At 35.8% G+C, this 12684-nt stretch overlaps 1 protein-coding gene across 4 annotated transcripts in view; it reads left to right on the top strand.

The window, feature by feature from the left end:
- OPA1 (OPA1 mitochondrial dynamin like GTPase) overlaps positions 1-10769 on the top strand; it is a 49417-nt gene extending 38648 nt beyond the window's left edge. For all 4 annotated transcript variants that reach the window (XM_058843778.1, XM_058843776.1, XM_058843777.1 and 1 more), the window contains 2 exons: positions 8262-8339; positions 8856-10769. In XM_058843778.1, the coding sequence (XP_058699761.1) occupies positions 8262-8326 (65 nt within the window). In that variant the 3' untranslated portion in view covers positions 8327-8339; positions 8856-10769. The remainder of the gene's footprint in view (positions 1-8261; positions 8340-8855) is intronic.
- The last annotated feature ends 1915 nt before the right edge of the window (positions 10770-12684 follow it).

Here is a 12684-nt window from a genome sequence, read left to right as displayed (position 1 = left end):
ATGAAGAGTTAGGCACTGATGTCCAGGTCCTAAAACGGATCCATACAAAGTTCACCACATTTGTCACTGACTAAAAGAAGCCTATCACTTAAAGTTGACATTGAAAAATAGTGATAAACTGCTACATGAATAATGACATGTGTAATTCCTATTAATCTTACTCTAGACCCATGTCTTTTGTACTTGAGGGTCATTGTGGTGTTGTCTGCTGAATTTATTTTTTTCCTCAAATTTTCTGAATGATGCAAAGGTGAAAACATCTAATTGGGCATTATCTTCTCTTTAGTACTGGTTCCTTGGAAGGGTACTTATTAATCAAAATTTAAGTACTTATCATGAAGAGATTTACTATTGGTATAAATTACAGGCTTATAAATGGACAAATGCATGCTTTTGTTCTAAAGTGCTATGGGGCTGTGGAATGTAACATTCCCATTTTCAAAAGCTGGAGAGATCAGTGTTATGTATGTTACACTTTGTCAGTTGTAGTAGACTCCTCTTTGCCCATAGGAATGATAGCAAAGAAAAAAAGAAAAATTTGAATATGGTGACTTAAGTTTCTGACTATTAAACATTATTCTTATTATCTGAAAATTCATCTAATCACCACTTCATTTTCTGCCATTTTCTAGAGAGACTTTAACTTAAATAGTCATGATGGCCTATTAATTCATTATCTAACTAATTACTGAGTATACTTTCTTTTGGGTGGAGAAACAACATATATCACTTATTTTTTTATGTTAAAATCTTTTTACAGTTTCATAGCCTTAAAGTTACAGTAGCCTTTACATAGTAGTTTATCATCTTTGCTGTGTATATCTTTCCTGCATAAGGAAATTTTGTTCATATTTTGTTACATCACTGGATGAATCATTAGGATAGTATTTCTGGTTTGCCTCTATGCTTTCCATCTATTTGCACACAAAATAATGAGTATCACTGTATTCTGATTCGTTCTCGTTTAACAGTTTTGATTTGGATGTTCAATCTTCCTGTATCCGTAAATATGAGATTCAAAGGATGAGATTGTTTTATAAGGTTGCCTTGTCATTCTGCTATTAAGCTCCTTCCAGCTGTCCAGTAAGCAACACAGCCAGGTTCTGCTGAAAGACTGAATTATTAGAGCAGTTTTAATTAAAAAAATCTGAGATGGAAACAGAGGACTGAAAGATGCCCAAGTCCTACCTTGATACTGCAGACCTTGTGACACTCATAAACTTGCAACTTAATACAGGGTAATGATCACTGGTACATTGGCTAACCTCAATGACAGTGTAGAAATAGTTTGTGACCTCACATCACAGTTTGGTAATATTTAGTTTCCTTTCTGTAGACAAGCAGAACTGATGAATAGCTCATGGAAATGTCTGTTGTTTAAAGTCGGTAGTCTGTATAATTGTCAGTTTTGCTTCAGCCCCATAGCTCAGTTCTGAGATGCTCTGTCAGAGACAGAAGGATTTCATGCTTACCAGCCTGAGGAGCCCCAGGGATTGCTCCAAGAAGCACAGCCAGCTTCTGTTCTGTTCCACCGAAGAGGGGGCAAATGTGCGGCCAAAGCCGTTTTGTTAAACTGAGAGCTCTCACCGGTGAATCTGGAGCAGCTATAGATCAAGACATTGATTAGTAACCTACTATTTCAACAGCACAATACACAGTTCCCATTTCTGGGGCTAAACATCATTCTTAGTAATGCTAAAATATTGTTGCAGTGCTCAGTAGCTTGCAAAAATAACTTGTGAAATAAAGGTAATACTGTTTCATACAGGCAGCTGACAGCTTTGCTCAGGTGTGCTATGAAGGGATTAATAATTAATATAGTAATACTTGCAACAAAGTAACTTCAGTGTTGGCACCTGTGACTTGGGGGTTTTTTCTGTTTTAAGATTTTTTTCTTAATTTTATTTTGTTTCTACATCAGGCTAAATACACAATTTGGAGGTGATCTGTTCCTGTTTAAGAGGTGGATTTGCCTACAACAGGGAAAACAAAACTGTATCTTCATAGGAAACAGGCTCCTTGATGTTTTCTTCTGTTATGGTCCTGGAAAAGGAGATCAAACTGGATGAAAATTCAAATGTCATGGTAGATTGCAACACATATAAGAAATATAACATTAAAGGACAGCTACTACAATATAGCATCAGCTAGCATCTTCATTGAGTCTAACTACTGGTAACTAATGACCATGCCAGCTACATTTTGCAAGCTTGCATTTTAAAGACTGTATATTCATAATGATGGATTGATTTACTATATGAACTATTATAAATTCCATTTAAACTTTTCAGGATTCTGCAGTGCTTTTATTACTCTAATGAGCTAATTGTTTAAGAATCATTCACATGATTCATCCTCCTGCTCAGTCTTTTTTAAAAAAAAAAACTTCTAGCTGCTGAAACTCTCTTGACAAACAATATTTATAGTGCCTTGACAGCAGGATGAAGAACAGCGTTTGTCTTTGTAACAGCTTAAAGAAAAGGCCTTTCCAGCACCCAGCCATGCAGTTACAATCTTGACCTCTTTCTTTTGCTGGGAACATACATACAGCATACAAGCAGCACCTCCCATGTGTTTTCTTGACCCTTTGACTGTCCATTCACTTCCCATCTGTTTTGCAGCCTTAAAGGAACAGAGGGGGCCCTCTACTTATAAATCTGTCTTTGCAGCTGACAAATGATGTTCTGTCTCTTTAAGGGCAGCCTGGGTGGTTTTTGCCTTTTTTTTTTCCTTCCTCTCCCCTTAAAACTTTAGCTTTCCTCTCAGCCTTATCCAGAGGAAAATATGGTATGTGAACAAGAGGAAACTGGCAAAAAATGTGATAGGTGGTTTCAAAGGATTTTCTAAAATTCAGCAGGACATGACCTTGCAGTGATCAGGGAATTACAGCAGTGTTTGCATGAAGCATGAGTAAGCGTGTTACTGCAGGTAGCTGTGGCTGGGAAGTCTACTTTCTGAGGCATTGTTTGGAGTGCCGGGAGTGTGTTGTCTCATACCATTTTAACAAGAAGTAAAGCTTTTGCATGGCCCTTAGAAAATCAAGGAATGTGGCACAAAAGGCTGAGCTCCAAAGAGATGATTCCCCCCCTTTTCTCCACCTGGCTGCTCATGGGGGCTGTATACAACTGTGGAGTTTGTGTCTTAGCCCTAAGGTAAAAATCAGCTTTCAATAGAAAACTTTGGATTGACATGTCCAGTTTTAATGGTGTGTTTCTGGGCATTGTGATGAATCCTGACTGACAGGGCTTTCCTTTTTAATAGAGGAAAGATGATGCATTCACAGCAGTAAATTCCAAATTTCTGCCTCTGTGGTTAACTAACCATAACATAGAAGTAGCACAGCAAGCAGTGAGAATGTTCATAAGCAAGGAAGGGATTAAGAAAGGAAGGAAGATGAAAAAAAAGGGAAGGGGAGAACTCAAGTCTAAACGCAATCCAGAGCAAAAGGAGCAACAGCCATGAGCTTTCAAATACCAAAGCCATGTAAACACTAGTTGGAGACATTAATCTACATTAATGTAGAACAGGAGGATTTATAATAAGATATTAGCACATTTTGTGGTCATTTTATACTGTAGGTTTCATCAAAGTACAAAATAAAAATGGATTTGTGTTCAGAAAGATTTTGGAATTTGTTTTGTTGCTGCAATTGAAATTTGATATCATATGTACATATTTGTAATTTGGAAGGGAAAGCTTTTTGATTTGCTCAAAGTACTCGTACTCTGGCACAGACAGAAATTAATGTCTTTAAAATTCTGTGCTAAAATTGTTGGCTCTTTATGGGTAAATATGTATTTGAATATTTCAAAATAAATTTATCTTCAGAACCATAATCAAGACAGGCCACGTCTCTTCGTAAACCAATTAACAGAGCTAGAAAATACAAGAAAACCTTTTATTGCCTCTAGGATTCTGTTTGAAATAAATCACTAATATACTTTGCTTTTGTAATTTGTATTAAATATTATTTGGGATTATTTGGCTTTAGCTCAGGAGATTTGCTTGATAACTTGCTTCAGCTTTCATTTTAGCACTGTTTCTTGCTGTCTAAGCTTGGGTATTTCAGACAGCAGTCAGAAAGCATACCTTCCTTGTAAGACTGAATATTTCAGGGGTGTTCCCTTCTGACCAGATTATGATAGTAGGAAAAGCAAACTTTATCTGTGCCTACGTCTTTCGTCTTTCTGTGTTCACAGTGTATTCCAAATCCTCATTACAGTTCAATTAGTCTGGTTCTGAGCCTTTTAGATTTGGGACCACAGGATTAATGAAAAGAAAATGAGTGGGTAGCAATATCATTTCATATGGAGATAAGGAGAGACTGAGCATGAATGAGGATCTCAAGACATCTGAATAAAGAATTTCCTCATTCTGTCAGTGAAGTTTTATGGGATATGGAGGGAGGATTATGGGAATATTCATGACCAGATCAAGAGGCATAATGAGTTGATGTATGAACCAGCTTATCTTTTAGGTAAACATGGGGTAAATGGGAAATAGAATAACCATTCATGGCCCCTAGGCCTGTGAATTTTACTTTTCTAAGATGGAAACAAGGGTTTAGTTACAGTTATTCTTCATTGATTTAATTTGATTTTTGATCAGTGTTTAACAGGTGCTGGAAGAATTGCTTATTTGTAACTTCAGGTCTTCATTAGAGCTAGCAAAGAGCACATCATCTTTCTAGAATCCGAGTAAGCAGTATGTGTTTTAAAACTTACACAGTACTTTGTAATAAGAGTGTAGCACTTTTGTTAAAATCCCTTTTGTGACATGGGAGGATTGTATAAAAGAGCTTGGGTGGTTCAACCAGTTACAGAAGTAATTTGCTAGCAAGCTGAATGCTTTTAATCTGTGGTTTACTTTTCCTTGGAAAAACACATAGTATCACAAGACATGGAACAAGAGGTCGCTTTTTGTCTACTCCTAAATTTACTTCTGCAGTAAGTATTCTTACCTGAAGCCCAGATGATTTTCTGTATTTGGAATGTTGATTAACTTTCCCCAAAACAGAATGTACTGTAATTTACAAGTGTAAATGACTGATAGTTTAATCTAAGTGTCAGTCAAAACCCTACAAATGTGGGTATTGAGCTTGTGCATTTCACAGAGGCAAGAACTTCCCTAAAGTTGGGTAACACCTGATTCTTGAATTGTGAGAATGAATGTTCCATGTACAAAGTCACATGGTGCTGATGAAACTAGACAGCCCAGAACTGCAGGGCCTGCACTTGCACTCCTCTAGTTTATTAAGATGAGTGTTGTGTAAATGCATAATTCTGCCTTCAGCCTATTTCTAAAGTAAACCAATTCAGCAGACTGCTTCTCTGTGCTACAGAATGGACGTGCAGGAGAGTGTTACAGGTTGCCTGGGATCTGCTGCTGCAAAAGGCTTTATACTATAGCAAAAAATACAGGGTATGGCATGAATAATTACAGCTATTTGGCACTCATTGTAGCTGTTCTTTTGTAAGAATAGCCAGCATATTAGTTCAAAGTATTAAATTACCTCAAGACCTCATAATTACTACAGTTAAGTAATCATTTCAATTCAGTCTGAGTATAAAAACTAATAAAGTGCTCATAGTACGCAGTCAATTTTAGTATACGTGTTCTCTGAGCAAACACAGCTGATACAGTATATTCTGGTGGAATACATATTTGCTATCCTGTTATTTTAATATGCCTTAATCAGAAAATTAGAATAGATTTGTTGGCACAAACCTTTTTTTTAAGGGTAAAATAATAATTGCAGGTTTTTGCTGATGGTATTAATTTTCAGAGCTGGAATATTTCGTTAGCAAGAGGTTGAGAAAGGAAAATACTTGTATTTAATACTGCTAAATCTTCCTGCTTTCACCGGGTCTAATGGCTTGGTCAATACAAAGAAAACACTTGGGAAAACGTTGCAATTGGGAAAAAAAGTGCCACAGAAAGCCACTGAAAGCACAACATAAAGAGATCTACTGGGTCATGAGATATCATCCCCAGTTATCACAGGCAACTGCTGTTCATTTCAGAGAGCAGGGTCCAGGATTAATAATTTCTAAACCAGAATCATTATAGAATATTTTGGGTTGGAAATGACGGTAAAGATTATCTCATTCCAACTTCCCTGCCATGGGGTCAGGGGCACCTTCCACTTGACCAGGTTGGCCAAAGCACCATCCAGCATGGTGTGGTCAAAAAATACGTTAATTCTTTCCAAAATAGTAGAATGTTATTTATTTCAAAGGCTGATTTTGTAAACATTCATAGAACAACAGTATTGGAAGCTGAGCTATGTAGTTGTCTGAATAAATGCCCTAGAAATAACATTTTCTGTATGCTAGAGGTTTATATACCGTGATGCCATGCATATTCTTTTCTTCATTTGAAAAGATAGTGTTTTCACTACTTGAAATGTGTTCAGTAAGGACAAGTGATCATTGGACTACTTTTTTTTTTTCATTGATGGCTTTCAAAGATTCTGCTGAACTGAATCAGAATTATTTTTTTAACCTGGTAAAAATCAGCTACTGCAGTTTCTTAATTTTCAGGGTACAGCTTTTGCCCTCACACTGACTGTACTTTTCATTTAATATCAAAGTGCCCTAAAAGGAAACAAAAAACCAGCTGAAATTCAAGAAGCTTCGTTGGTTGTTTTCTTTTTAGGACTTAGAGTGTGATTCAGCTTCACTGTACTTCTGTTTGTAGATAAGCACCACTGGGGAAGGGCATGCTGAAGTGTTGAAAGTGTCAGTGGCTTACCCTTCATCACCTAAGAATTGCAAGATAAAGAGAGAAGCTTGAGGTTTCTACATACTCGTGGAGGCTATTTTCCACACTTTATTTCAAATACTTACTAAAATTCTCTACTTCTGTTAGAACAGGACTGCAGGAGTTAGTTGAGTTTTTATTATTATTACTATTACTCTAAACTGGATTTTATGTTTGTGGATTGTCATTTTGTTAGATTAAACTTTCAGTTCCCATAGCTACATTCCTGTTCTATTTGTAGGTGATTTTTTTCCACTTATGCTTACATATCCCATTTAAAGCTGTTTTATTTTTCTTTTTGTTTTGCTGATACTTCAGCTCAACAAAGTTGATAACATATGGTATTGATAAAGAGAAGAAAACATAGAAGTTTTTTTTAAGAAAGCTTAAACCCTGTATCTCAAACATGGGAGCATATGGCCTTAATCCAATAGTATTTTTAGCTTGGAAAAAAATATTTGTCTGTGTTTATGCTCATCTAACTTGTTTTTGTCTGTCCTATTGCTCTCCCCTCATTCCTTCATATTTCTGAAGTGTGTTTTTCATGCCTATAATCACACACAGAAGGAGCTTCAAATGAGGATGTGGTGAGAGAGAAGCAGGAAATCTCACAGGCTTTGGATTCCAACTGTGTTCTAAATCTTGCTTCATAAGCAGTTTAATAAATCAAATAGGTTATATGATGACAAGTGTTGTGTGGAATTGAGAAAAGAGTGGGAAAATGCCTAAGCCCCTGGATTTTTCACAATCAATTTTGCCTTTTCATTCCGAGTAACTATTTGTAGTTGTGGTCAAGTCGTGTTTTAGTAGGGGGAGTAAACTCCCAGATTTAGTTTTCATATAAAATGAGATTCTGCCCACATCCATCTGGTTACTACTGAAATGCAAGAAAATAAAATGCAAGTTTTAATTTTAACATTGTGTGTGCCCTTTGGAGGAGGTGTCCTAAACACTGACGTGTGGCTCCCTGAAATTCTCCTGGGTGAAAGGGTATGAGTGTTCAACTTTATTTAGAACAGTTAGTGGTGTTTGTTACACTTGCTGTGGAGCATGAGGACATTTGGTTCAAGAAGAAAGGGACCAGTGGGCATTGTTTAAAACCTAACAGCTCTCTGTGTGTAACAAGTGTACAGTAGTTCTGCTATGCACGATCTGATGGAAATTTCAGTTTTTTGAAATATATTTCTGGTATTGGATTCCTTCAGTAAATTTTTGAATTATTAAATTAGCAAAATAATCATAAAATATATCTGTAGGAGTTCTTCAAACAGGACAGGGTTTATTTTTTTCTGATGTAGAAAAATGTTGTAAACCTCTGTTAATTGAGAAAAAATATGCTTAGGGTAATATTGATGACAGCATTAATTTTGTTTGTGTTTGCATGTTTTTGTTCATTATTTTTGTGTGGGTTTTTTTGTTGTTTTCTTTTCTCTCGGTACTTGTCCTCAGATACTTAATAATAATAGGTACTTGAACAGTGATTTTTTTATTTCCACTAGAAAAAGTTCGGGAAATCCAGGAGAAACTTGAAGCCTTCATAGAAGCCCTCCATCAAGAAAAGTAGATTGTTCAAGCAGGTAATCATGTTTTGATCATAAAGAGATTGCTACAGTTACCTCATTGCTCTATATAAAATTATCCATCTCATTTAAATGCATGTTTTGATACTTGAAAATTCCTTTTTCTTTTATTCCATTGTCTGGCTGCTGCTGCTGCTTCTTGCTTCTCATCTGCAGAATGATACTTGCTGCTTTTACACTACAAGCAGATATGAAACTTAGTAAAAAAACAATTACTGACCAGTTATTTAAGTATTGTGAGTCACTGTAGGCTATTTTATTACTCTCAGTTCATATTTTTATCTATATTAAGAAAAGAAAACATAAGTAGTTAGAATCAAAATGAATGGAACACTTTTCTATGGAAGCATTTTGGTTCTTTTGTTTTTCTTAAAGACACTGTATATTGTTAGCAAAAATATTTGTATGCAGGTAATTCCCAAATCTCATTTCTATTAATTTTCAAATCCATAAGCCCAAGTGATGCCATACATTTGTACATATTTTAAAATAATTGTCATTCTGTTTCAACAGCAACTTGACGCAAGAATGCAGCCTTCTCCAGGATACCTTGCAGAAAGACTGAAATGAAATGGCTTTTGTGTCCCATTCTCTTTCCTATCCTTTGGGGAGCATCCTGAAATGTTGAAGGAGAAAGAAAATAATGACTCGTGGGATTGAGAAGTGCAGTTAAAATCCACCTGCTTGTTTAATCTTTGAAGCTACATACACAGAAGAATCTGATTTGTGTATTAATGAGATAACTTGGGAGCTTGCTGAAGTTGTACATTTAAGGGTTTTTTCCTGAAAGGGAAAAAGCTTTTTTTTTTAGTATGTGTCTTGTATGGTAGAGCTGGATCAGATTCATAAATCTGTTGTCATTTTCTTGCCTGCAAATGATGCTGGGAGTTTGACATAACGTTTTAGTATTTGTATATACATTAAAATGTCCTTCTAAGTAATGCCATTTTTATTTGTTATGCTCTGTGTTGAAGCATTTGCTGATCACTGTGGTACACATTTAAAAGCATTGTATTGAAATCCTGAGAGGAAGTGGTGGATTTTGGTCAACTCTCAAACTATTGAGAGATGTCAGCCAAGCAATTCTCATAGTTCTTTCACCTGAAAGCACAGACTGCTATTCAATGACACCTTAAAAGGCTTAGGCTCAGGAAATAATGTCAGCAGCTGCTCCTTTTACCTGTTTTTTCCTGATAAATGTTGTTACTCTTGAATGTCAGCTGATTACATTTCATTTCTGGGATTGCACAGACTGATTTCCTTGTTAACTCCTCCCTGCACCATAGGTACAGAGTAACCTGATGGAATACATGTGAAATTTAAAAAGACAGAATGTACAATTCCAACTTCTCCTACTTCCTAACTAAAAAAAAGAAGGAAAAATGTCATTAATTTCATTTTTATTAATAGCTACTGTAAGACCAAAATCAATTCTGTAAGAATGTTATGCACAAGGTCCTTCTGCACCCACTTGATGTCTATCATTCATGAAAATTAGTACGGCACTGAAAACTGCCTTTAAGTTTTGCCATAGAAATGTTACTTGTGACAAATTTAAGCATGATACAAGCTGTCTGTGGTGGTTAATCTCCACCACATTTCTTTGCCCACATTTTGCCACAAATGATCTGGATGCACCTCTGAATACTTGTGTGGAAGAAGGTGTTAGGCCTGAAACAGTTGGTGTTGCAGTTATCTGATTATGTACATTGAAAAACTGAACTAGATTTATTTTCCCTTTTGAAAAGGCAGTTGATTTTGATATGTAGAAATGAAAAGAGAGGAATCTGAATGTTTTCCAACAGATATTGTTTTGGTTTGCTCTCAGAGGAAACAATACAAAGTTTGGAAAGATGTTCCCCAAATGTTTGGACATCAGATATTCAGCCATGTGGACAAAAAGCTAACAAGCTAAGCAAAATTATGTTGAAAGGTTAAATATTTCAGGGTGATCTAACCGAATGTTTGGAGATTTTCTGTTTGAAATTAATTCCTGAAAATTAGTGTTTGAGAACCGAAAAATAAAAAAATGGCTTGTGTCATGACCATCCCCTGAAGATAACTTTAGAAATGTAAGTTTGCACAATTTTGAAGGCAGACACCTTTGTGTATAGCAAGTGAAATAAGTCTGTACTTTGTAAAAAAACCAAACAAAGAAACAAACTAAAATTTTTGCATTTACCTAGAGATCACTGTTTGAAACTTCTGTGTAATGTAAATGTTGCAAAATATCGCATCCACTGGCCCAACGTTAATTTCTTTTAGTGTGATGTTCCTATGGGTTTAGTTCCAACTTCTCTGTGCTGCTCATCTAAGACTTAGCATGATATATTCCATGGAAACTAGGTATTTATTGAATAAAAATGTAACTGAAGGAATAATAAAATGTGGGTTTTGAACATGGTGCAGTTGCACCTAATTAAGTCACTTTGACCTTTTTCTCATTTGTTAAGTTGTGAACAAGTGTACATTAATGATATCAGTATATATTAATGACACCAAAATGTCTGATTCCAAAGAGCTGTGTCAGCACCAAGTTAGCGGTGACTGTACCATTACTTTTACTCTATAAATTAATGTACCATTTTTGTAATACATTTAGACAAAGATCCTATGTCAAGCAGCATAAGAAGGATGTGCTGAATATTACAAGTTTTGAGATGGAAAACACAATTATTTGAACGGCTTAAAATTCATGTGGTACTGAAGAGTATGTTATTCCAAACTGGTTTGCAAAGTTCATGGTATTTTTTCTGTATTTCTTAGGCTACCTTCAGATTCTGGATACAGCAATTTTTTGTAAGGAGCAGTGACTAGTCTGTAATTTCTGTATCTTTTGGAGCTTAGGGAGGAGAATCACCAAATGTAAACATTCTTAAATGGATATTTCTTAAATGTTTATTAGTTTCTTAAATGGATATTTGAAAAAGATACAAATAATGTCTTTTCAAATGTCAAGAATTACTCATTCTCAATAGTTACTAGTAATGTCATCCTAAGTTATCAGACTTACAAGAGAAATTAAAATCTTGGAAATGTAAAAAATGTAAAGCGTAAAAACCAAACAGAGGGTGAATACATCAGTTAAGTTCTTGGTTATTTCAAATTCACTGGTGTGCTCTTTCACCATCAAAGCCACATGAATCTGGTTCGTTGCTGTTTACATTTTTGTACATAAGCTGAGTTATGATGTAGTTCCGAGGCTGAAGTTTCAGCGAATTTTCATGTATCTTTAATGTAGCTTAGTAATTCTTAACAATTGTATTTTAAAAGATGCAAAAGATTTCCATCACTTGAAATGTTGAAATACTGGGATCTCTAAACCTGACCCAGGACCCCTTGAGTCAGCTAGAACTCTTTGTTCATAGTGGGATTTGGTACTGGAGAGGTCTGTAGGATGTTCTTATGCCAGGGAAGATATTGCCATATGAACTGTCTGTGTAGATACCTCTGTGTTCTCACAGAGTTGCAGCATGTGACGTTTCTTGATTGCTTGGAATGTGTTCCTGGGTCCTGAGGTGCTTTAGGGAGATCTTCCAGCAATGCTTCCTTGCACAGATGGGCTGTACAATGGTGAAGTTTATTCATATTCTGGAAATACCCTCACAAGAACTTAACATTAATGATTACCTGAAAGAAACCATCTTAGTGACTTACCATGTCCAAAAAAACCTTTTCTTTTTAAATGTCAATTTAAAGTTCTTGGATACTGTTCTATTTTTTAATTAGTTCATTAATACATCTTCCCTTGCAGTAATCTTCATAGACCATGATCAATCACTTGCTAGTTTTTATTCAGTAAGATAAATGAAATGCATTGTAAAACCCTTGCAAGATAGGTCCTACACAGTCAGGTAACTCCTAAAGCTGTAGTTTCACAAGTGCAATAGTTCTAGATGGCTGTTATCACAGAGCTTTCACAGCATCTGGCTGTTGCCTGGAATTTTTTTGTATAAAGTACTTTATAGAAAGGATGGGAAGAAGCAGAAATGGTACAGATATTGTAATAGTTGTTTATACTGTGGTACTGGAATGGAAAACCCATGCGTATTTCTGTGTATACAAACCTTGCTTGCATCTGCCATCACCTCAGTGCTTCAGCACATCAGAAGGTGAAATTATCCAGCCTGTTCTGTGAGAAGTATTGAAAGTCAGAGACATGGTTTTAGTTTTGACTAGCAGTGATTCAGGAAGTAGTTCTGAAAGTACTGGTGAAGCAGTTATAGAGCCAACCTCACAAACTGTTCTAGAAACATTTCTGAAATTGAGTTTCTTGGGATTTGTTTTAGGTGCTGTTCCAGTGCCAATTCCAGAAATATTTCTAGTCTTACCTGCTGAAAAG

This window comes from Poecile atricapillus, chromosome 8 (genome assembly GCF_030490865.1).
Source record: "Poecile atricapillus isolate bPoeAtr1 chromosome 8, bPoeAtr1.hap1, whole genome shotgun sequence".
In the NCBI taxonomy this organism is placed as follows: domain Eukaryota; kingdom Metazoa; phylum Chordata; class Aves; order Passeriformes; family Paridae; genus Poecile; species Poecile atricapillus.
Note: the sequence above shows the minus strand (reverse complement) of the source record. Positions and strands in the feature narration are given on the sequence as shown.